We start from the raw sequence: 26,677 nt of genomic DNA, 5'->3' as shown, positions 1-26,677 counted from the left end.
CCTGGGTCACATAGCTAGTGTCTGAGGCATCATTAGTCTAACATCTATTATCTGTCACTTATCATCTATCATCTATTATCTGTCATCTATCATTGTATCATCTATTTATCTGTTCATTTATTTCTCTACATTACTAGGGCATATAATGTCCAAGTGAGGGAATTGTGTCCTGAAGATTTAAGAGACCAAGGAAATATTGTAGAAGCAGAGCTTTGGAAATAAAGTCATGAAGACCAAGGTCTAAAACTATGCTCTGACATTTACTAGCTTTGTTACCCTAGGCAAGGCACTTATATGTTCTCATCCTCAGTTTCCCATTATAAAATGGGGTTAATAGCAACAATGATGGTGCTTAGTTCAGAGTTTTGTCGGGAGGTTCAAATGGGGTCACAAATGGAAAGGCCCTTGTCAAATCATAAAACACTCTATGAATCTTAGTAGTTATGATGATGCTCATAGAATTTAGATTTACCTCTAGAGCTGGAAGGGATCTAAGGTCCAAGAAGGCCAATTCCCTCATTTAACTTAGACCCAGAGAAGATAAGTTATTTACTCAAGGTCACAGAGACAGTAAATTGCAGTGTCAGGATTTAAGCCAAAATCTCTGACTCCAAATTCACCATAGTGCCTCCATATTGGTAACAATGATTACAGTGATGATATAGCAAAAGTGGCCAATTTAACCTGAACGATCATGAGAAACCTTCCTCTCAGTCGATATGATCTCTTCAATGAGCAATTGTCTTAGTGTGTGTAGGTGAAGAGTGAGAATAGCAAGAGGTGGAGAAAATGGAGAAATGGTGATTGTGTTGGGAATCTCTATCTCTCTCCTGGGGATTCTACAATGGGTCCAAAGTGAGGCTTACTCACAGTAACAACTGGAAATCTTTGCTGTGATAACAATAAATAGTCATATTACAAGCAATGCTTATGTAAGAAATATTATTTGGAACTGGCTTTTATATTTTGATATCTTCAAGCATTTTATTTTATTAATCCATGATACTATTAAGGTTTATTCTTTTTTTTTTGCAGGGCAGTGGGGGTTAAGTGACTTGCCCAGGGTCACACATCTAGTAAGTGTCAAGTGTCTGAGGCCACATTTGAACTGTCTTCTCAAGCACTCTTATCTACTGCACTACCTAGCTGCTCTATGAGAGCTAAAAGATACTTTAGAAATTATTTTTCTCTTTGTCAGATGAGGAAACTGACTCCCAGAGATGGAAAATGACTTGTCCAAAGTCGCATGAGTATTAATTAACCTTAAAGGACATTGAATCTAAATCCCTCAATTCCTCCAACAAAAATCAACATTCTTTCCCACTATTACATGACTGTGGCCCCAATACTCATAATAATCGAATTACCAGGCAATCTCTAGAAATTGCCATAAAATAAAATTTGGGTTAATTCATTATCTTCTATGTATATCTCTATTAAATAGCAAATAGTTCACATTATGGGGCATGGGATTTGGGGTTTGTTTTGATTTTGTTAATCTGTACATTTCTAGGGGCCAAGAACTCTGGAAAAGAAAATGCTATCAATTTAGTATTGAGGCAGAAGGCACCCAAAGCCTCTCTTTCTTACCTTTTGGGTGAGTCAGGATCAAAGCAGGTCTTCCGGACATCAGTCACATCAGGGTCACAGCAGTCACCATCATCAAAGTCATCCAACATGTTGTTGCACTCCATGTGGCACACACCATCCCTTCGGTTCCATGAGTAGCAGCGTCCCTGAAGGCGACAGTCTCCCCCATCATAGCCAGTAAGTGGGTGCTCACACTCAGTGTCACAGTGGTCATTGCCAATCTTGCTGGGCTCACAGTTCACCAGGACAGCCCGATAGCGCAAGGTGGAGTTACGTACTTCATGGACACTCAGTTGCCAACTGATGTTGTACCGGCTGAAGGCTGCACTCAATGCTTGATGCTGAAGGGTGATCTGCTCACTGCTGACAGTAGGGTTCAATCCATCATCATCACAAATGTTCACCACTTGGTAACGGATCACCTTCTCACTCCTCAGTGGCCAGTGCCAATTGTACTGGGAGATCAACTCCACGTTGTCACAGACAGTCTGTCCACAGGGTGGAGGCATGAGAGGGTACAGAATCTCAGGCTCAGGGTCTGGATCCCGGAGCATCTCAAGTCTTGGGAATCCCCCATCCTTAAAGGTCACCCATTGCTGTTCCATTGGAGCAAAATTAGCACTAAATGCCAAGAAAGCTAAATCCCCATACCCACTTGGCTGTAAGAAACTCTGCTGGAGCTGGCTTTGTGGAAGGGCTGTGTTCCAGAGAGTCAGGATGCCCATGTGCCCACGAAATTGGTGCTTGTCCTCTGAGCTGTCCCCACCCAGGATGAAAGAACGGCAAGATGCCATAAATGGACTATGCAAGGGGCCAGACTGACCCAGGCTACTAGCAACCTGAGCTCCATCCACATATAAAGCTATGCGGTGTCCGTCATAAGTGGCTGCTAAATGTGTCCATGTACCTGACACGTAGCGGCTATGCCCAGTCACGATTGTGGCCTTCCTCACACGGTCCGTGCGGAGAGAAAAGAAGAAACGAGCATCCTTCCTCCCGTGATATTCCACTGAGCGGATACCCAAGGCCCAGCCCTTGTCACTGACAGCATGGGAGCAGTTGTCAAATACACCTAGGCAAGACACAGGAAGAAAAGGTAGAAAGACAAAGGACAATGAAAGAAAAGCAGAAAGGGAGAAAGGTCCATGTGAATACAGTGTGGGCAGGTTTTCATGACTTAAAAAACAAATTATACCAAATATCCTTCCTTTGATACCAGCTCACTGGACATAGACATCCCTCAAGTTTATCTACTTGTTTTGACCACCACTGTCCCTTTCCCAAACCCCTAAAAGTGAACCTAATTTGACATTCAGCAGTGAAAAGAGCACTGATTCTGAGTCAAAGGACCTAGGTTCAAATCTTACCTTTGATACTTACTACCTTGAATAAGTCATTTGTAGATGGCTTCTCTAGGCCTTATTTGCTTCATCTGAAAAATGAAGGGGTTAGACTTGATGCCTAAATTCATTTCTAGTTCTAAAACTATGATTCTTGATCTTAGCCTATCAAAAAAAAATAATCAATAGAACAGGTTAAATGGGGAGTTGTTGGTCCTGTGCAGTATCAATCAGGGAGGAAAAGGAGGCCATCATACTTAGAATGGAAAAGACCATTACTTCATAAATGGTAATCCACACTAACTAGTCTATGGTATGCATGTCACCTCTCTACCATTCACTATACTGTTCTCTTCTGTTAAAGCCTCAAATTACTTTTGGTAGGTACCTTTCTATTTAATGTAAAAGATAGCCATGAAAAAAAGTGAACCAACCAGTGATAATTTATACTATCACCAGAATCATATTCCACTTAGAACTTTCATTGCTTCAGAGTATTCCTACTCTGGGTAGTTAACCCATCCAATGATGGTATCAGTTCACCTATAGATCCCAGGTCAGAAGGAAACGACCATCCCCACCACCATAATCACCATCATTCCACCACCATGGCTGCTATCATCATCATAATCGCCTCCATTAATCTCATTTGAAACTCATAGCAATCCTCTAGGAATAGGTACTATTATGATTCCCATTTTAAAGAAGAGGAAACTAGGGCTCAGAGATGACTAATGGCTTTCCCAGGGCAATGTAGATATAAGTGTCTGAGGCAGGTTTCAACCCCCCAGTTCTCCTGATGCCAAGTCCAGATCTCAACCCACTAGCTATATAATATGTGAGAAGGATAGAGATAATGATCAGGATAGCCATAGAGATTAGAACCCTGATTTCATTGGTATTGGGAACTCCCAGGTAAGGAAACATCTTCTACCAATGCAAGTTAACACCTTTTCTACAACTTGTAGTCTTAGAGAATTGCCTAATACAAGGTTTGATGGCTTGATATGGGACACCCAAAAGTTCAGTGTTAGAAACATGATTTAGACCTTGGTTCTTGACTCTGAGGCCAGCTCTCTCTTCCACTATGCTCATGGGTTCCTATAGATAAGAAGAGCTAGACCAAATTTCCCAGGCTGATCTTAGACTTATTTTCTATCCCTGCCATTGGCTAGGAATTAGCTGCCTTAAAATTTGTGGAAGTAGTTTTCAAAGTTTAATTAGGGGAAGATCATTTTTTCTCAGACTTACTGGGAAGTGGGGATGGAACATCCAAACAGAGTAAATGGAAAGACAAAAGCAACTCAGAATGACCAAGTACTCAGCTGGCTTTTATCCCTTATCATCCCACATCTATATGACTCTCTCTCCTCTCCTCTCTGATATCAGTCTTTCCTCTCACCTTACATGCCACTGCTAGATGAACTGCCCTCAAATATCATCTTCATTATGCCATTCTGCCATTGAAAAGCCATCAATAGCTTCCCTGTCTAAGGATCTATAAACCAATGAAATACTGCAGTAGGATCCAAGCTCTTCCCATGAAGCACAGAGCTTGGCCTTCTGTAGAGAAAGTAGCCTCCTATATTCATGGAATGATGCTGAGGATCCCCAGGTGATGCCAGGAAGGAGAGAGAACTTCTAATCCTAGCCACAAGTGGAAGAGCTGAGTCCCAGTGGTCCTGGCTGAGAGTTATTCAAGTGTCCACAAGTCAACCTGACATGAAAAATCAGAAGGTATGGGGGACATTAGGGAGAGCCTCCTGAATCGTCTCTGACCTGACAACCATTACCCAGTTCTGATGATTTATGTAGAGACTAGCCACATGAATCAGCTGGAAAGTGAATAGCGGGGTAAGAAGATGGAATCAGTACAAGAAAAAAATGAATGCTATGTAATTATAATGGCCATGGTTGGCCCCAGAGAAGAGATGAAAGAAATGTACCTTCTTTGAAGAGGTGGGAAACTAGGCATGTGGAACATTGCATGAGTATACTGTCAGACTTGATGGCTGTGCTGGTTAGTTTTACTGAACTGCCTTTTGTTTTCATTTTTCTCTCTTATTCTTTACTACCATAAAGGTAGCCATAAGGATGGCTTGATGTGTACAGGAGATGAGAGGGACATATCTGAGAATGAATGTGATATCAAAACAGAAGATATCAATAAAATTTTTAAATGAAAACTAAATAAAAAATTAAAAGGCAGCATCTAAAATGGGGTTTAAATTGACACAAAGTATAAAATCGGCAAGTTCCTGACTAGGGATAGAGTACTCTCAACAAGGACTGGTAAGAATGTATTTGCCTGGAGTCTAGCAAATTCCAAGTCTTTCAGCTGCAAAGAGGAAGGTGAAAATTGCCTACAGATACCGAGCAAGGAAGATGTCATAAGAAGTAGCTACATTATAGGCAAAAGAATATCAATAAAGATACCTAGCAATTAAAAGAAGATAAAAGTTTCCTACAATTATAATAGTTCAGAAACTACTTTTCCCTGATTTGCAGTTGTAAACATCATTGAAAACAATGTTTATATTGAAAAGATGGACATCTATATTTTGATTTAAAAGATGGACCATTTATCCCTCCTTATCCTCATAGTCTATAGAGTCATCTCTTATAACAAAGAAGAAGAAAGAGTCAACAAAACTACACAACACATTAATCACGATATGTGTGAAAATACAGTCCAAGTGTCCTTCAATCTTTGTAAGAATTTCATAGAGATAGGAAAGTAGACATATGGGTGGACTGTGCTGTTTTCTATTGCTTTTTTGCAATAGTAATAACATTTGATTTTCCCCCTTTTCTATGTTCTTGTATGCATATAGGACATTAAGTTCAGATGTATTGCCTTTGCTGTCATGGATTCGGGGAGGGGGGGGTGGAATTTGTTCCCAAAACTTTTGTAGATGTTTTCCTTTTTTTCCTATTTGCCCTCCAAGTTTCATCCTTAAATGTTCTTGTAAGGTTCTGCTTTAATTGGTATTTTAGTCAAGTTTTGTTTTTTTCCATCGTTTATAAATATTTATTAGTAATATCAGACACATTCCATCACTTTCCTCCTCTTTAAAATATTTCAAATGAGTTTGTATTATAAACCAAGGGTTCTTAACCCTGTTTCATGTCATAGGCCTTCCTTTGCCATCTGATAAAGCCTGTCAACCTCTTCTCAAAATAATCCATATATCTGTTAGAGCTAACTTTCTGCTAAAGGCAAAATGACTGTGCCTGGCATATAGTAGGCACTTAATAAATGTTTATTGATTTTTCATTGATTGTTCTGCTCCCTGAGTAAAACTAGGAGCAATGAGTAGATACTGAAGAAAGGCAACTTTAGGATTGATCAAAGGAATTTCCTCACATTAGAAACTTTCCAAAAATAGAATCCTCTACCCTCCCTTTTCCCACTGATTAATTCTTCTCAGAACTTTCATTTTAAGGGAAAGCCTTCATTCCCTTGACTTCATCACCATATCTTCTCTTCCCCCACCCCTCCTACCCCACTAACTCTTTTCATTTTCCTTTTATGTGTTATCTTCCCCACCCCCTTAAGAATATAAGTTCCTTGAGAACAGCAACTTCTTTCTTTTTCCTTCTAATTGTATCCCTGGTGCTTAGCAGAGGACCTAGCACATGGTAAATGCTTAATAAATGCCTGTTGAATTAAGTGGTAGTTAGTTCATTATTATTAGAAGTCTTAGAAAACTTTGAATGGTGAAACATTTTAGTATATGTCGTTAGAGAGATTAATTCTTGTTGAAGTGTAGCTGAATATAAATGGTCATCCATGGTCCTTTCCAGCTGTGAAATTCTATGAGACAATATATATGTCCATATATACATATGTATTACATATACTCATATATGTATGTAGAGTGTGATCGGTAGTATGTAACATACACACATTTACATTATGCAAACATATATATAAATGTCTGTTGGAATTAGCCATATTATTAGAGCAACTGTCTTCTCTTCTCTGACCCATTTAAATAGATTTCATAGGTCAATTCCAGTTGTAAAATTTTAATTCAAATGATATTGCCACTGAAATATGTTTGTTCATATCATTTTCTTCATGTCTTCATTGGTTGATTATCTTAACCAGGAATACCTTTTTTTCCCTCCCTACCTATCCAAATATTAAACATCTTTCAAAACTTAGCCCCCATTCCATGAAGTCTTCCTTGAATAATACAGCCCATAATGATCTCCCTTTCCACTGAATGCAAAACACTTTCTACACCAAGAAAGTTGGTCCTTAATAGGATACTGCCTTAATCAATCTCTATATTGTCTTTCATTATTAATTTAACCTTTTTTCAACTTTTCATATGTTGTTATTTACAGATGTATTGGAAACATTTTGAGTACAAAGTTCAGGTATTGTACTTTCTTCTGGCCTTCTAGAGTATTAGAGAGAGAGAGAGAGAGAGAGAGAGAGAGAGAGAGAGAGAGAGAGAGAGAGAGATATGATAGGAATAGAGATAAAGTCATTTGGTTTAGCAAACAGAGTAATAGACTTTGGAGTCAGGATATCACTACCCAACTGAGTAAGTCATGTCAACTCTCTGACCCTCAGTTTCTTCATCTGTGAAATGGAGGTGTAGGCACTATTTGCATGTATAAAACTATTCCACTAACTGACTTAATTTTGTTATTTCACCATTTTTATGATATAGACTACATGTACAGAGCCTGATAGCTAAAATGTTATGGAAAGAATGCATATTTCTCCAAGGAAAAACTTGCATCTAACAACACAATTGTACTGAATGTTATCTTTAAGAAAAAAATATATAACTTCCTTAATAAGAATAGTAGAGATAACTTTAGGAAAGGCAGTCTGAAAACTTATACTATTAAAGAAAAATAATGATTATTACCAATGGCAGCTAGGTGCTACAGTGGATAGAGCACTGGACCTGGAATCAGAAAGACATGAGTTCAAATCTAGCCTCAGAGTCCTACTAGGTCTGTGACCCTGGCCAGGTTATTTAAGATCTCTGTGCCTCAGTTTCCTCAACTACAAAATGGGGATTGTAGTAGCATCTACCTCATGAGGTTGTTGTGAAGATCAAATAAGATTATATTTATGAAGAGCTCAGCAGGATGCCTGACACATCATAAATGCTTATCTTCATAAATGTTTGCTCCCTTCCTTCCTTCTTTCATTGACTACCAAAGAAATTTTAAACTCATTAGATCAAGAAAACACCATTTAAGTAATTAGAATTTATATAGTGCCTACACATAATAGGTACCAACTAAACACTTATTCTCTTCCTCTTCCCCAATTATTAGATAAAGGAAGTATTGAAAATGTGAAGGATTGGGAAGATTATCTTAATCTGTCTATAAAAAGATAACACATCTGGTTAAACCCCTTGAATTTGTGGCTTCCAAAGAATGACATTTAATATTCAGTGCTACATTTGATCCTTAAGATAGTCAGCTAAAGTGAATGTGATGAGTGGTATTTAAAAGAAGGTAGGGTCATATTTTAAAATCAACTAAGTAACAGTGAGAGCATTGCTATTTTGTCCAGTAGTTAATTAATCAGCTGGTTAATTAATTTAAAAAACTGCTAATTAATTAAGGATTTTCAAACTTAAATAAAAATTTGTATTGTAACTGTCAACCTGAAAACAATTATCTTTCATTGCCAATAGAGGATGGAATTCTCCAAGAGAAGGGAACAGTCTGTCATATAAACCCATGGTGGTACTCATTTTTCTTCAACAATCCCTGAGAATCTGTCCCTGACCAGAAGGGCCTGACCTACTTAATAGGAGCAGGCTGAAAAGAGAGACAGCATGTGTTTGTCCATGTGATGAGGCATCTCATCAATTCCTGAGGAAACAGTCAATAAATATTTTGCCTCTCTGCATCTTCCTGTGGTCAGTGTTGGCCATAGCCCATTCCACGAAGTCTGGAGGTTGTGAATGGAGGAGACCTGTCTGGCCATGTCCTCCCCTTGAGACTATACAAACCCTTCCACAGAGTTTGGCAGAATTTACTGCTGGCTTCACTTGAGGGAATGTAAAATTTAGTCCATATGGAAAATGCGTGACCTGGAAGTCCCAAATCCTGATCTTGTGCTTGTGGGAAAGGTGTCATATGCAATGGCATCAATGACCATCACCCAGCTAGATCACATAGCTTTTAGAGATCATCCTAATGGGAATAAGAAGCAGGCATGATGCCAGGTCTCCTCTAGAGCCAAATTGTTCGATCATATCTACCCTTCATTTCATGTTTTTTGCAAAGGGGATACTAACTAGAGGTCCATCAAATACTCCTTTAAATTGACAAATATTTATGATATATTAAGCAGCCATGTACCCAACTTATTGGTGATTGTTCCAAATCTCACCTTTGCCTTGCACAATGAATCAAGCCATGATTAATCCATACCCAAGGGACTAACGCAAGAGGCTCAGTATGAAGGGAAATCAGTGTCAAAATGGTCTGATATATGTGATTTGATGCTACAGGAACCAGTGTGCCTTTACCACAGATAATCTAGGTTGTTACTACTTTTATTTCCAGAATGCACACTTCTCTCTTCCTCTCTCCACCCCAAGAAGAACCAGAAAGACTATCAGGCTTAGAGACTGAAGGAGAAGGAACCTCAAGAAATTAACTTGGAAATTTCAGCATATAGAACTCATGGGTTCTATAATTTACCAAGGGATGTATATATAGGGTTCCATAAATCTTCAATGCCATTTTGTATACTCTGATGCACAAAGCTCACTTTATCTAAATTTCTAAACCAGTGGTTCTAAACCATTTTTTGTGTGTGTACTGGATCCTCTTTAGAAGTTTGGTGAAGCTTATGAACCCTTCTAGAATTCTATTTTTAAATGAATACAAGAAGATACACAGGTATACAAAGGAAACCAATTATACTGAAATATAGTTATCTATCTACACATCTATACATCTATATATTTACATATGTATATATATATGTATGTGTGCCTTGTGTGTGTATATATATATACACATGTTAAAACAAGTTTTATATATAGCAACCATATATAGTTATATATAGTAACATATGTGTGTGTGTGTGTGTTAAAACAAGTTCCCAGACCATAGTTTAGGAACCTGTGCTCTAAACACATTAGGGAGCACTCACTTCCTAAAGACCAGCTCCTCATTTTGTTAATATTCCAGTATCATTTAGACCTAATTAGGGCTCTATGACTTCAAATTATTTGGACCTATATTTGATTCTCATAACAACTCTAAATCAGTAATAAGGCTGGTATCATTAGCCCCATTCTGCAGATGAGGACACTAATAACCAGAGGGTTAAATGTCATGAAATTAGGAGTAGAGTTAGGGTTCCATTCTAGAAGAGAAGCTAATAGATTTCCTGTAAATCCTTCTTCCACTGTTGTATCTCCTATCCAAAGAAGGGGAGGACAAGGATGGATATGTTCCCACCAAGTGATCTCCCTTTACTCTCTCCACAGGTGTTAAGTATGGCCCAACTAGCAACTGCACCAAGACCATTTGATTTTGAAATTAATAAAAGACAAGGGCAGGGGAGACACTGTTAATTATAAACAGCTACTTCTATAAATGACAGGACTTTTTGGGGGGAGCAATGAGTGTTAAGTGACTTGCCCAGGGTCACACAGCTAGTAAGTGTCAAGTGTCTGGGGTCGAATTTGAACTCAGGTCTTCTGAAATCCAGGGCTGATGCTTTATCCACTGCCCCACCTAGCTGCTCCCAATGACAGGACATTTTATAAGTCAAAGCTTGATCTTACCCCTCACCATCCTCCAGTCACATTTCATGTCATCCAATTGATTTCTATGAACCATTGATATATTGTCATGAGCCCTTGACCTACTTGTAACAGTAAAAAAAAAAAAAAAAAAAAAAAAACATAAGATTTTGACTCAGAAAACCTTGTTTCAAGTCCCAGTCCTTTGAAACTTACTATGATGCGACCTTGGATAAATGACTTCCTTTTTTAGAGCCTCAATTTCCTCATGGGTAAAATTAGTCTAATGTACTTGCATTACTGATCCTCACTAACTTCATTTAGTAACAAAGATTAATTAATTGCTTAGGCTATAAAAGGCCCTGTACTGAATTCCGATATAAAGATTTTTAAAATAATGGTATCTTGCTGGGCAAAAGCACTTTATAAGGCATTGCGTAAATATGAGTTATTATATTATATTTATACATGTACATGTGAGTTATTATAAGAAAACAAGTTGTATAATAGAAGATGTTTTCATCATGGAGTCTGCAAATCTAGGTGCAGGTTCGAGGCTTGACACTTACTCATCATGTGACTCCAGGAAAAGTCACTTTACTTGTCAGCTTGTTTCCTCACCTGTTTTCTAGGACTATAATAAACTTTGTTTTCCTTAGAGAGAATAGCGAGAATACTGTGTTGGGCATGGGTTCAAATTTCACCTCTGATACCTACTAGCTGTGTGACCATTTGCAAGGTGCCCAACTACACTAGGGTTCTGACAGTTTTCTAAGACTCTAAATTATAAATAGTCACAATCTGGGAAGATGAAAACATTTCCTAGACTGATGAAATCACAAGACGCATCCTTGACCTGTTTAAGTATTTCCCTTTATGAGACGTCATTGTGTAGACATGATATATGTAGCCACTGTGATCCGTGTTCAAATTGATATTTACAAATCACAGGTCTAAGTATACCACTTCCTTCCTCAAAATGCTTCAGTGGGGCAGCTAGGTGGCACAGTGGATAAAGCACCAGCCTTGGATTCAGAAGGACCTGAGTTCAAATCCGGCCTCAGACACTTGACACTTACTAGCTGTGTGACCCTAGGCAAGTCACTTAACCCTCATTGCCCCACAAAAGACAACAACAAAATGCTTCAGCAGCTTCCTATTGTTTCTACAATAAAACACACACCCTTCTGTCTGGGTCTGAAATCCCTTCACAACTTGGCTTCCAACCTATATTTCCAGAAAGGTTATATATTACTCAAACACCTTACATCCTCTCTATGGATTCTACATTCCAGCTAAACTGGTTTACTTGGCTTTCTCTGTATACAATATTCCTCTATTCCTTTGCCTGGAATGCTATCCCTTTTTCACCTTTACCTTTCAAAACCCTTAGGTCCCTCCTTTGGGGAGCCTTTGGGGATTCCCCAATTGTTAGTCTACCTCTTCACTCCAGAAATTACTCAGTACTTCTCTTTTGTATATCTCTGTTCATGTTACTTCCCCTGTGTGGAACGTAAGCTCCTTGAGAGAAGGAACTATTTCATTTTTGTCTTTGTATACTCCAGCGAGGACTTTTTAAAATTGCCTGTTCAATCAAATGGAATTGGATGTGAGCTATTGTTATTCCTTGGCTCCAGCAATTCTGTGGTCACTTTTTTTTTCCAAGAGCAAGGATTTGTTTTAGGAAGTATGGTGCCAGAAGATCCCCAGCCAGGTGGCTCACATGCTCTTTTTTTCTTTCTCTCACTTCAAGGAGCATTTTCAAACAAAAGGCTGACTAAGCTTAGATGCCCCCTGCCAATATATGGGGAAAAATTTCAAACTCATGCAAATTTGAACCTCTGCAACTCTAACTAAATGTGAGCCATCTGATAGCTGCAACCATCTTCAAAATGTTGTCTCCTCTTCAAAGTCACATTCTTGGGGGAAACAGAAAGACCAAATCATTAATATAATTTGTGCAAGCACTCAGCAACAGTTCTGCAATGTTAGCCAATGGAGTTAAAAAATCAGAACTAATGATGTATCTCAAAAGATGTTGGTTGTGGTGAAGCCTGGAAATTTGAGACTTCAAGTTTAAAAATCATTATCTTTTCATACACTGGTTACAGTTGGCTTCTCCTATGTACAATAATAACAACTCACACTTATGTAACACTTTATAATTTACCCAGGGACCCTTGCTTCACCACTCAAGGAAAATCAGTGGTACAAATATCACTATTCCCATTTCACAGATTAAAAACTGAGCCTCAATGAAATAAAGTGTTGATTTAGTTAATAAATGGCTGGGATTCAATTTGAGGTATCCTGATTTCAAGTCCACTCAACCTTGTTTCCCTCTCCAGTATAATCAAGATCATCAGTTTTCCATGGCACAAAGGCTTCACAATCATGCTATATTTGCTCTGAGTGGATGCAGTTGGGAGATGAATTCAGAGGACATGGGTTCTTCCCATCAATAATAAAAATAGCCTGTATTTGAAGAGAGCTTTAAGATTTGCAAAGGGCTTTACATATGGTATCTTGTGTACTCCCTGATAAGAGCCTTATTTGAGTTATTATTATCCTCAGTTTACAGATGGAGAAACTGAGGCTGAAAGAGGACTAGTCCAGAGGTCACCCAGCTAGAAAATATCTGAAGAGGAATTTGAAGTGAAGTCTTCCTTAAATCAAGTCCAGTAATCTAGCTAGCAAATGTCCAATCCCACCCTCTAAACCCCAAAATTTAGAAATGGTTTGGTAGTCACATTTCTGCCCAGCTCTACCAAAAAGTTGGAGGGGGTGGGTTAAATGGCATTTGAAGAGATTATGATCATTCATAAACACAATGTGCTACTTTTGTGACCTTAGTCAGAAAACTTCACTTTTCTGGGTCCTTGGAAAACTCTCAGGTTTATCTATTAAATTATAAATTACTTGCCATCTATCTCAGTGGAGTAAATCCCCTACAGTTCCTTGATGTCAAGGAAAATGATTGGGGGGGGTGGTGATAGCTAATATTTCTGTACTACCTTAAGGTTTGCAAGGCATTTTACACATATTAACTTATCTGATCCTTACATTTCTGTGAGGCATGTGTTATTGTTATCCCTATTTTACGAATTAAAACAACAACAACCCTGAAAATGAGAAATTGATTTGCCCAGGGTCAGCAAGCTAGAAGAAAAGAAACAAGATATGAATTCAAGTCTTTCTGGCTCCATTTCTAACATTCTGTCCACCATGTCACCTTGATGATCATTGACCTCAAAAGACAAAACAAAATGGCTAGTGGACAGTTAAGATATAGTATAAATGTGGAAAGATACTAAAACATATTAATCAAGCTGTATTTCCTGAATTTTTTGTCATTGGGCTGATTAAATAGACTCCAGGACACTGAAAAACTTGGACTGAGCTGTCATTGGTGACCTTTGAAAGATCATGGAAAATGGGAAGGATGAGGCAAATGTCTTAATTTTCTGAAAAGGAAAGGGAATGGAATCTGCAAAAGATAGGCAAGTAAGCTTGACTTCAATTCCTGGCAAAATTCTGGTTGGTTGTTTAATAAAAGCTTTGAGTTATCTGACCTGCCAACCAGAGCTGTATTGCAAAGCATTCTTAAAGGGGTGGTGAGAACTAATGGGTACAGTGGAAAGTATGCTGGATCTGGAGTCAAAGGTCCTGTGTTTGAATTATGGCCTTCATTTAATTTCTCTTGGCTTTATTTCCTTCATCCATAAAATGAGAGGGTTCAACTCTATGGTATGACATCTATGGTATGAACAACATCTACTACCAATCTTGTTGGGATCTATGTCAATAAGACCAAAAAGTCTCATATGTTACAAATATAAACGACTTTGCCATTTAAACCTCTTCATAATTTTCTCGATCATGATCCTTCTCAAACTATTTATAGCATTAAACACTGTTGATTACCTTCTTCTGTACAGTCTTTCCTCTCTAGGTTTTCATGACACTCCTACCACCTGGTTCTCCTCCCATCAAACTCACATCCAACTCCAAGTTGCTTGGGTCATATAACTAATAAGTGTCAGAGCTGGGATGTGAACCTAGATTCCCTGACTGCCCATCTAGCCTCCTTCCCACATTATACTGTCTCATATAGATAAGAACCATATAGAGATCAGAGTGGTTGAGTTACAAACCACTGTTTGGCAGTGGTAACAGTAATTACCTGGATCTATGAATGAGGTGACCTGGACTCCATCATTTCCTGGATCCTTCCCCTAGGCTTTTAAGATCTGCCAGATAAACAAATGGCTTCTTTTAAGGGGGTTTGGGGGATTGTAAGTGTGAAGGTGCATCTTCAGGATACAGGAGGCTCATTCTATGTGAGAAAGTCTGAGAATTCTTCCTCTAAAGTAAGCAAGACTGCAATTCAAAAACCACACCTGGAAACTGTTGAGAAGCCAGCGCCCACTGTGAGCACAGGTGTAACATATTCTATGTGGAATAAGCCCTTAAAACTGACAGGTGGCTTTCCTAAATTTAATGGCTTCTGGGTGGCCTTCAAAAGGGAGTGGAGGGAAAAAGTTTGCTCTAGCCATCAGATCTGGAGACTAATAAGGCATAAAGACTGGGCTCACCATTACATAGCCAAGGCCATTGCTTCAAGGCTTGGATCCCACAAGAGGAACAAAGGAGAGGACTGTGAAGGGCAATCAATTGTAATGACTTCTTTCTAAGCCAAAGTCTATCAGTCTTCATTTCTTTTTTTTTTTAATTTTTTTTACGGGGCAATGGGATTAAGTGACTTGCCCAGGGTCACATAGCTAGTAAGTGTCAAGTGTCAAGCGTCTGAGGCCGGATTTGAACTCGGGAACTCCTGAATCCAGGGCCGGTGCTTTATCCACTGCACCACCTACCCGCCCCACAGTCTTCATTTCTTAACCCTTAACCTTCTGCCTTTTATGTAATTCAATTCAACAAGCATTTAAGTGCCCACTTTGAGCATTAAACTGTAAAAGATTTTGAGGAAGGGATGCTTTTAAATCAGGGGAAAAGAGAGTTGTGACTCGGATAGCCTAGGAAAAAATTCTCAACAAACACAATTCTGACCTCTCAGCTACTGCCTCTGCCTCCCTCTCTCCTCCCCACCCCATCCCCATCCCCATCTCTAACACCCAACAAACACACACACCATGGAACAATACTCACTAAGTAACTGTGCAAGGTAGTGGAAAGATAGAACTTGAAGTCAGAAGACCTAGATTTCAATCTTGCCTCTGAGATTTACTACATGTATAACCATGGACTCTCCACTTCCACGCAATTTAAGACAATAAACATTCATCATTAAGTGTATCACTAGGTGCCTACTACCACAGTACTAGGCACAGTGGTAGGGATACTAAGACAAAGAAATAACAAAAGAGGAGAAGCTAGGTGGTGCAGTGGATAAAGCACCAGCCCTGTATTCAGGAGGACCTGAATTCAAATGCGGCCTCTGATATTTAACACTTATTAGCTGTGTGACCCTGGGCAAGTCACTTAACCCCCATTACCCTGGAAAAAAAAAAAGAAGAAATAAGCAAAAGAGAGAATGAGCTCTGATTCCAAGGAGTTTCACTAATTCACTCATCTGAGCCTAAGTTAAAATGGGGAGCAGCCTTTTCCTACTAGCTCTCTTATTAGGTTGTCATGAGGAGCAAATGATATAACTGAGAGAACCATTTTTACAAACCACTTTTGCCTACACTACTTTATTTGATCTTCTCAACAACCTTGAGAGGTAGGTATGCTAGATGGCTCAGTGTAGAGACCATTGGGCCTGGAGGCAGGAATACCTGAGTTCAAATCTAACCTCAGATACTAGCTGTGTGACCCTAAGGGAAGTTAACCTCTGTTTGCCTTCATCCACTGGAGAAATAAATAGCAAACTACATCAGCAGCTTTGCCGAGAAAACCCCTTGGACAGTATGGTCCATGGGGTCACAAAGAGTCAGATAAAACTAGTGTAACCATCATCTTACTTTTACAGATGAAGAAAATGATACTAAGAAAGATGCAGTCCCTTGCCCAAAGTCACCCAGATGGTAGACAAACAAGCCAGGTTTTAAATGCAGGTTTTTGAACTCCTGATACAACACTATCCAATAACCTCTAGCTACCATCCTGTAAAGGGTTTTGTAAAGATTATACAGTAAAGTACTTTATTAACTATAAGTCACCGTATAAGCAAGCTGTTATTATTATAACCTAGACACAGCAAAAGGGGACTCTTGCTTCTAGTGGTATGCTGGAGCCAGCTTGAACCGGGCTGTCAAGAGCTAGTTATTAAATTTTTAGTGTTGGGCATTTATATCTCATCAATTGGCAAATTTTACAAATCAAGGCTTTATTTATGGTTTTGTTGATTGTCTGGACTTCAGAAAGTTATGGAGAAATGCTGATAATGTAGATTAAACTGAAAAATATCACAGGTACATTTTTTTCTGAGTGCTTATTGTTAAACATGTAGCAACATACCCCTACAAGGGGAGAGTTCTGCTTGACCACCACCACCACTCCCTCCCATCAATTTGGAAAAGTAGGCAAAAGCCCCCAACCTGGCATGCATTGAGATAGAAAAGGAGGTGAGTATAGGATAGTATAAAAAAATAGAGAAAGAATATAAGCTACTCAAAACCTGACAAGCTGGCAGCCTACCTCAGCCTCTCCTCACCGTACAACCTTAGAGAAATCATTTCGCTTCTTTGTCCTTCAGCTCCCTCATCTGTAAAGGAAGAGGGCTGCACAAGCTGATCCCTAAAGTCTCTGCCAGTTCTAAATCTTAGGATTCTGTGAGACCTCAAATCCGGGTATTAAGTATTCCATCAGACTCCTCTGTCAACACTTGTGGCTTGTGAAGGGGAGAAAAACCAACTGCTTAGAAGAGAGCCTTAGGGCTGTATAAGAGAATATGACAAAGCTGGATCCTAGGAGTTTTGTTAATGATTTTTTTAAAAAAATGATAGGGTTGGGAGAGGGGAAGGAGGAAGACTTTAAGTTCCATTTTCTACCTCAGGAATAAGAGAGAAGGGGGCATTTTATGGGTGCACATGCTTCTTCGTTCTAATCTGAGCACAAAAACTGATAAATAGAAAATATGTATGCATGTATGTACATACACATACATATGTGAGTGCATATCTATGTATATATACATAAATATGGGTGTGATACATATATGTAGATATAGATAGATAGATAGATAGATAGATAGATAGATAGATGGACACAATCTATCCAAGATATTAACAAAAAATCATCCTTAAAAAGAATGCCCAAAGACTACATATGTATAACTTATATTGAATTGCTTGATTTCTTAGGGAGGGATGAGGAGGGTGGGAGGGAGGAAGAGAATTTGGAAAACAAAATTTTTAAAAATCAATGTGAGGGGCGGCTAGGTGGTACAGTGGATAGAGCACCGACCCTGTATTCGGGAGGACCTGAGTTCAAATCCGGCCTCAGATACTTAACACTTACTAGCTGTGTGACCCTGGGCAAGTCACTTAAACCCAATTGCCTCACTTAAAAAAAAAGAGCAGAGAAAAAATAAAAATTTTTAAAAAGAATGAACAAATTTTCATTTCCTAATATTTATCAATGCAAAGGAAGACCTAGGTTCAAATCCTGGTTGAATGATTCTAGACAAGTCACTTAGCTGTCAGTGTCCCAGGCAGCTCTATAAGACCATAAATCACAGAGTATAAACATTGGAAGTAGAATTTGAAGTAGAACAAACCTTGAAAGTCAACCAGTTCAACCCTCTCATTTTATAAATGAGGAAACTAAAATGTAGAGGTTGAATAACTTGAACAAGTTCACAAAGGTAGCAAGGGACAAAGACAAGTTTTGAATTCAGGTCTTCTGACTCAAAAGTCAATAGACTTAAAAAAAAAAAGAAAAGTTAGGTCTTGTTACCTCCCCCAGACTAGAAGTACTGGGGCTGGGCATGGCCCAGATCCTATTCTGATTAGGAAAGGAACTTTGCCCTGCTCCATTTCTTAACTTCATCCTTCCTTAGTGTAAACACCTAGTTGGTGCAGCCCACTGCAGCTTAGGGCTCTGGAGCTAAAGAGAATCACCACACTTACCCTCCCTGGCAGCTGGAATTACAGGTGTGCACCACATTTCCCCATTTTACCATGCTCCTTCTAAAAGGAAATACAAAGCAAGTGGGGGGAAAACAGTAAAAATTGAAAGTAGGGAAGGAATCAGGAAAGGCTTATCCTCTTCTCTTATGTAATGGAAAATGATATGGGTCTGAGCTAACTCCAAGGTTTTCTCCTTGAGAAGCTAAATTGAAGGATGGAAACACCTAAGAAGTAGGGGAGATAAGCAGTGCCCAGAACAAAGATAGCTCCAGAAACCAGGACCACCATCCCTCATTCAAGCCTCTCCCATCCCACCTGAAGATAAGTCCATTAGGTATAGCTACTACCTGAGCTGCACCAGGGGACAGAGATACTACCACCCCTCATTCAAGCCTTTACCATCCCACCCATCATTCAAGCTTTCCCCACCCCCAAAAGGAACTTTCCATTGTCAGGTGGTCACTCCATCTATCCTCTATAAAAGCTTTTGCCTTTCTTCCATTCAAAGAGAAAGATGTCTCCATGCCATCTCCTCCCCAAGAGGGAAGTCTTCCTTGTTGGTCACTTTCACTAAGTGCCCAAATAAAAGACTTTTGTTCTAATAGGACTTTGTGAGAGAGCATAACTCTTTACAGAGGAATACCAACAAGATATATGCAGGATAAATCTTTGGAAGGCCTCTGTCCATCAGAGGGCAGAGCACTAGTATGTGAGAGAGGAGAGTGGGAGAAAGTTCAAAAGCCAAATTGCAGTGTTTTTCAGCATTCTTTGGCATTCAGGATTGGATTAGATGCTAAGCTTTTTATCTGTGGGCCAATCCTTTTAAGAATGAGAGCACAGAGAGCAGAATCCTCCAGGGACTGTTTTGCTAACATCTTTCAGGCAGATTTTTTTCAACCTCTCATTCTACTCCTTTTTTCATTTTAGTCATGCATTCATCATGGGCATGGATGAGAGCAGAAAGAATGGAAGAATGGAAGGATTCTGGCTCTCCCTTGAGCCCACGAAGATGAAGGGTAGTATACCTGCTCTCAGCCTGCCAAAGAACAAAGAGAAGAAGGACTGGTAGAGAGGAATAGGGATGCCCTTATAAAAGGGAAAAAAAACAAAGAGAAAAGTATTGATAGGGAGATAGGGCAATTTAGATTCATCATGATCCTTGCCTTTCCAGTTGTCCCCACTCACATAAGTCAGGAAGCTTATGTTAACCATGTTACTACACACACACACACACACCCCAAATAAATTCCATCTGTTCTTTATTACCTCTGGGACCAACTATAGATTCCAATCCCTGCACTTGTATGTGTCTATTTTTACGTACATGTTATCTTTCATTAGAATGTAAGCTAGGTGGCATATTGGATAGAGTACTGGCCCTGGAGTCAAAGATCTGAGTTCAGATTTCACCTCACATACTTACTAGCTATATGATCCTGGGCAAGTCACTTACTCCCAATTGCCTTAAAATATCTGGGGCTATCTCCAGTCATCCTGATATATATCTTACCACTGGATCCAGTTGGCTCTGGAGAAGAGAGTGAGGTTGGTGCACAGCCCTCCCTCACTTAAATCCAATCCAGTGCAAATCATGGCATCACGCTAATGTCATGGTCCTCTTTGATAATGAAGGAAGAAGAAGGAGGAGGAGGAGGAGGAGGAGGAGGAGAAGTTTCTTGAAGGAAGAGACTGCTTTTGGTTTGATTTCTTGGAGGGTTGCTTTCTTATTTGTTTTTATCCTCACCACTTAATAGTTGGCACATGTGTTAAATGCATTTAATACAGATTGGTTGATGGATTGATGAAACCTTCAAAAAGTAAAACTACAGGTGACATTTACATTTTGCAATTCTTAAATTCCTAAATCAAAACACTCCCAAATCTCTAATACTGTCATGTAAGCATTCATTAAGCTCCTACTACATACCAGGCACTATGCTAAGGGCTAGGGATACAGAGAAAGGCAAAAGACAGTCCCTACCCTCAACTAGCCCACAATCTAATGGGAGAAACAACACACAAACAAGGCATATAGAGGAGAAATAAGACATAATCAACACAGAGAAGGCATTAGAATTAAGGGTAGTATACCTGTCCTCAGCCTGCCAAGAAACAAAGAGAAGAGGGACTGGTAGAGAGGAATAGGGATGCCCTTATAAAAGGAAAAAAAACACAAAAAGTACAGATAGGGAGATAGGACAATTTAGATTCATCATGATCCTTGCCTTTCCAGTTGTCCACACTCATATAAGTCATTATGTTAACCATTTTTACATAGTACCTTACCACCTGAAGAAGAATCAGAAGGTGAAGATAAGGTGGAAAAGAATTTCAGGCATGGGGATAGTTAGAGAAAATGCCTGTCAGGAGATGGAGTGTCTTGTGCAAAGAACAGCACAGAGGCCAATGTTACTGGATCACAGAGTACAAGGAAGAAGAGGGAGAGAAGTAAGGATGAACTGAAATAGGGAAAGACTTGAATCAGGAAGACCCACTACTAGCACACAATTGCAATAGGCAAGGGTGAGTTATGACAGCCTGCCCCAGGGTAATGGCAATTAAAGGGGAGAGGGTACATGAAAGATGTTATAAAGGTAGAATTGATGGAACTTGACACCAAATGGCTAGTACTAATAGCTATTATGAAAAGAGTAAGAACGACTATGTTTACATACTTACACGAGGTACTGTGTTATCATGGACAGAGCTTTGGCTCCTGAGTCAGAGACCCTGGATTAAACCCTGACCCTGATGAACACTTTCTGTATGTCTTAACCTCCCTTCTCATTGATAAAATGAGGTGGTTCACCTAGATCAGGGCTTCTTAAACTTTTTCCCCTTGAGACCCCTTTTTGCCCAAGAAATTTTTATGTGACCCCCAGGTATATGGATATATAAAATAGGCATATATAACCTTTTACTTTTGCCAAATTTTTCTCAGCCCCTGCATTCAGTTACATGACCCCTTATGGGGTTGTGACACACAATTTAAGAAGCTTTAACCTGGATAGTTTTTAAGGTCCCCGCTAACATTATATCTCTGATCCTATAAAGATATCCATGATTTTGTTCAATCCTTATAACAACCCTACGAGAGATCATCAGGTATAATTATCCCTATAGAGAAGGAAACAAGTTCAGAGAGTAACTTGGCCAAGGTAATGTGGCTAGCAATAGGCCTAGGACACTGAAAATCTAAGTCTTCCATCCCCCAACCTTGTCACTCTCACGATCCCTAGGCCAGAGATGAGCAGGATGCACCTATCTCTCTAGTCATCCCTACACCCTGGCCACAAATGAGAGGAGTCTGTGGAGACTGGAGAGATTGCCCATAGCTCATGTGTGGCCAACTGTAGAAAGGCAAATGACATCATAGTGCAGCCCTTCCTCCTCTTACAATCCCCTTATTATCCATTTTTTTTAATTTTTTTTTTTTTTTTTTTTTTTTTTTAGGCAATGGGGGTTAAGTGACTTGCCCATGGTCACACAGCTAGTAAGTGTCAAGTGTCTGAGGCCGGACTTGAACTCAGGTACTCCTGACTCCAGGGCCGGTGCTTTAACCACTGCGCCATCTAGCTGCCCCCTTTTTTTTTAATTTTTGGTGAGGCAATTGGGGTTAAGTGACTTGCCCAGGGTCACACAGCTATAAGTGTCAAGTGTATGAGGCTGGATTTGAACTCAGGTCCTCCTGACTCCAGGGCCAGTGCTCTATCTACTGCACCACCTAGCCACCCCTTATTATCCATTTTTTATCTCTCTTCTGAAACATACCTATTTACTTCTTCAAGGCTCTGGTTGCCTTCCTTGACCAAGGATGCACATGAGAACTAATTTTAAACAAGTTCAATTCCATAAGGTGCTAGGCAGATATCCTAATGTCCTAATTCATCTTGGGCCCCTAGCCTGTGCCTCTCTTTTCTCCTGCCCACATACCTCCTACAATAGCCCTGTCCACCTGTCCTTTCAAAGCTACCCCCAACACTGTTTTTGTTTCTGAGCAGCCTCAGGTACACAGGCCAGAGCAGGGCTCAGGCATCCAGGCCTGCTCAGAGCCCCAGATTTTCTAATGGCCACTTCCTGTTTCATCAAAGGCAGAGAGTATTTTTTCCCAAGCTAAAACAACTGCCAAGGGTTCTGTGGGAATCAAAAGTTCTTTGATCTCTTCAGCTTTCCCCCACCCTTTCACCATGGATGTCCCCCAAGGTTCTGTCCTTGGCCTTCTCTCTTTCCCCTCCCCTTCAAGTGCTTTCATCCATCCACTCCCAAGGTTTTCCATCAACTCCATGCAGATGACTCCCAAACCCTTATCTCTGCCCCACCCCACCCCCAACCACTCCCAGTGATGGTTCTGTATTTCCATCTGCCTCCTAGATGTCACTAACTAGATATCCTGCTGTCAATTCAAACTCACATGTACCAAACTGTCACAAAATTAGAGCATTTCACAACTGGAAGGGATTTCAGTGTCCACCAAGACCCAAACAGTACCACCACCACCCAGAAGAATTGGCTATATTTGTCATGTGGTCATCTTGCCTTTGCATGGAGACCTTCAGTGATGAGAAACTACCACCTCCTAAGCCAGCCCATCCTGGAATAATTATTAGACAGTTTTTCTTTTTATTAAGAGTAAATTTAGGGGGCAGCTAGGTGGCACAGTGGATAAAGCACTGGCCCTGGATTCAGGAGGACCTGAGTTCAAATCTGACCATAGACACTTGACACTTACTAGCTATGTGACCCTGGGCAAGTCACTTAACCCTCATTGTCCTGCAAAAAGAAAAAAAAAAGTAAATTTGCTTTTGGTGGGGAGAGGAGGTAGGGGGTCAACTTTTACTCCTTGCTTGTAGTAAAGCTTTCTCTGTGTGAAACAGAACATTGAATCCACATTCCAAATAACTGGTCATCAAATACTTGAAGACAGCTATCCATAACTCTGACTCTTCTCTAATCTGAACATTTTGAGTTCCTTTAAGTTATTCTCACATGTCCTGAACTCAAGACCCTACACCTTCCTGAATGTTGTTTGTCCTTCATTCTCAAAGAGGACCATGACATCAGGGTGATGTCATGACTTGCACTGAACTGGATTTAAGTGAGGGAGGGCTGTTCAAGGTCACCAAATTCACTCTCTCCTCCAGAGCCATCTGGGTCCAGTGGCAAGATATATATCAGGATGACTGGAGATGGCCCCAGATGTTTTAAGGCAATTGGGATTAAGTGACTTGCCCAGGATCAAATAGCTAGTAAGTGTCTGAGGTAACATTTGAACTCAAGTCCTCTTGACTCCAGGGCCAGTGTTCTATTCAGTGCACCACCTAGCTGCCCCAGTATCTTCCTGATTAATCTCCACTCTCTAGCTTTTTAATGTCCTTTTTAAAATGTCATGCCCAGAACTAAACACAATACTCCAGATGTAGGGGGGAAGAATACAATGCAACTATTATTTCTTTATTCTGGAATTCCCTGAAAATATCCCTTCCTTAATGTGGCTATCATACTTTCATACTTGGTAATATTTGATTCAGCAAATAAAAATGCTGCCCTAAATCCTTCCCACCTCCAACAGGGCATCTCCCTTATATATGTCAAAATCATTCTTCATTCCTTGATTTAAAAAAAAAATTGATCACCCTATGATTATTAATATTAAAGAAGTAATAAAAACAGGGAGATGTCTACTCCTTAAAAGAGCTTGCCATCATCATGGAATATATTCAGTCCAAAGTCCAAATGGAAAGTGCAGCTATAGCAGCCCGATGCATAAAGTGCTAGATTTGGAAACAGGAAAATCCAAGTTCAAATCCTACCTTGAACACTAGTTTTATGTCCTGAGTCAAGTCAATTAACTACTCTCAACCTTAGTTTCCTGGTCTCTATATTAGGGGAGTTATCCTCAATGGCCTCAAAGGTCCCTTCGAGCCTTAAAGCTATGGTCCTATGATTATTTTTCTTTTCAAATTTTTTTTTGGAGGGTGAGGCAATTGGGGTTAAATGACTTGCCCAGGGTCGCACAGCTAATAAGTGTTAAGTGTCTGAGGCTGGATTTGAACTCAGGTCCTCCTGAATCCAAGGCCGGTACTCTTATCTACTGTGCCACCTAGCTGCCCCTGGTCCTATGATTATTAAAAGAGATTCTCTGTAGATGGTGAGGTCCTAGAGACCTTCTCTTTGCAGATGACATGGGGGTGATTCTAGAATGTTGTAGATGCTTCTAAATGAGATTGAAAGTTTACCCTAACCATTCACACAGGTGAATGAATGATACTATGGTACTATGATATGTGATCGGATAGACATAGAGCTTGTCTATCTGTTCATAAAACTTAGCCATTGTTAACAAACAATGAGCTGGGCCTAGAACTGAAAGAAAATTGAGGTTTTGTCTTTTAGAGGTTGTACAGTACTTTTAATGACCTCAAGTTTCTCCCCAAAGCTAAGCTCCATCTTTTCAACAAAAATATTCTTCTGATAATACTATATGGCTTCAAGACATTCACCCCATCATAGACCTCCCTCTCTTAAAAGACCAACTTGCACCTTCCCCTAACTTCCATATTACTGATGATGCCACCACCATCTTCCAGGATCCCAAGTTTAAAACTAAGGTTAATATATCAGATTACTTGCCGTCTTGGGGAGGGGGGGAGGGAGGGAGAAAAATTTGAAACAAGAAATCTTATAAAAACAGATGTTGAAAACTATCTCTACATGTAACTGGAAAATAATAAAATATTTATATGAAAAAAATAATAATTTTTTTTAAAACTAAGGTTAAAACTTAAGGATTAGTCAGTTCCTTTCATCTATATTCTCTGAGAGACTATTTTAATACAGGCCTTTGTTAACTCCCTCTTAGACTTTTGATGGAATCAGGGGATAGGATCAAAGATAGGAGGGATGTTAGATATTATCTAAACCAACCATATCATTTTATAAATGAGCAAGCTGAGGTCCCCCCAAAATAAGTGACAGAGATAAGATCTATGAGGTCTAGGTATCATGGAAGATACCACTCAAGGAGCATTTTATTGAGTGCCTGCTATGCTTCAGCCCCTGTGCTGAGTCCTGGAGATGAAAAAACAAAAACCTAAATTGTTGGCTTATTTTTGTGATCAGCCACAGCAGGGAAAATGGAACCCATAGGAAGTGGTTTCCTTAGCTACAATTTGTCAACTCTCAGTCCCATATGGACAAGGTAACCTCCCTCTGGCCCTCCATTAGTTACAAGCTGTGAGAGTGTGTCCTTTTCCTGGACTGATTCTCACTAGGTGGTGAAAGAGGCTGTTCACAGCAGCTTCCAGAGACTTTGCCTAACAGTGGCTGGGCTCCATATAAACCCAAACTATTAGGTGAGACGTATAGGTTCTTAGCAGATTTCCTGGATGGCCCTACCCTGAGCCAATCAGTAGCTTTTCCCTCTGAAGGATTACGAACAATTAAGAAGTTTTATTGAGAATCCTGTTATCACCCCATGTCCCTGGCAACTTTTCTCCATAACACTCCTTTTAGGCAAAAGTCACCCTTCTTTCTGTTTGTACATCTGAGCAACCTGAAAGGTTAGTGGTGTTTTGTTTGTTTTTATTTTCCCTCTCCTGACATGAATTGGTAGAGAGATAGGTGTGGAGAGAGGCTGGAGTTTATTAAGAGCTGAAATGTTCCTTATGTCTGGTGCTTCTCTGCAGAAGAAAAAAAATCTCCCGGGTAATTTTTAAAACATGAATTTTCTTTTAAGATGTCATTTCAAACACTTTTTTAAAATCCCCATTGAGAAAGGGTTGTATGAAATTTCCCAGCTGTCCAGTGCTCATTGATGCTCCTGTGACTATAGAACTTTATAACCAGAGGATCAATGCCCACTCAGCATGGTCATCAGAATGACCATCTGAGAGCTGAAGGAGCTGTA

The 26,677-nt window shown here is 39.7% G+C and overlaps 1 protein-coding gene across 1 annotated transcript in view; it reads right to left on the bottom strand.

Moving 5' to 3' along the window:
• PAPPA2 (pappalysin 2) overlaps positions 1-26,677 on the bottom strand; it is a 389,726-nt gene that overhangs the window by 343,278 nt on the left and 19,771 nt on the right. The window contains 1 exon segment of the mRNA XM_044003126.1: positions 1,591-2,662. Within this exon segment, the coding sequence (XP_043859061.1) occupies positions 1,591-2,662 (1,072 nt within the window).

Source organism: Dromiciops gliroides, chromosome 4 (genome assembly GCF_019393635.1).
Source record: "Dromiciops gliroides isolate mDroGli1 chromosome 4, mDroGli1.pri, whole genome shotgun sequence".
NCBI lineage: Eukaryota > Metazoa > Chordata > Mammalia > Microbiotheria > Microbiotheriidae > Dromiciops > Dromiciops gliroides.
Note: the sequence above shows the minus strand (reverse complement) of the source record. Positions and strands in the feature narration are given on the sequence as shown.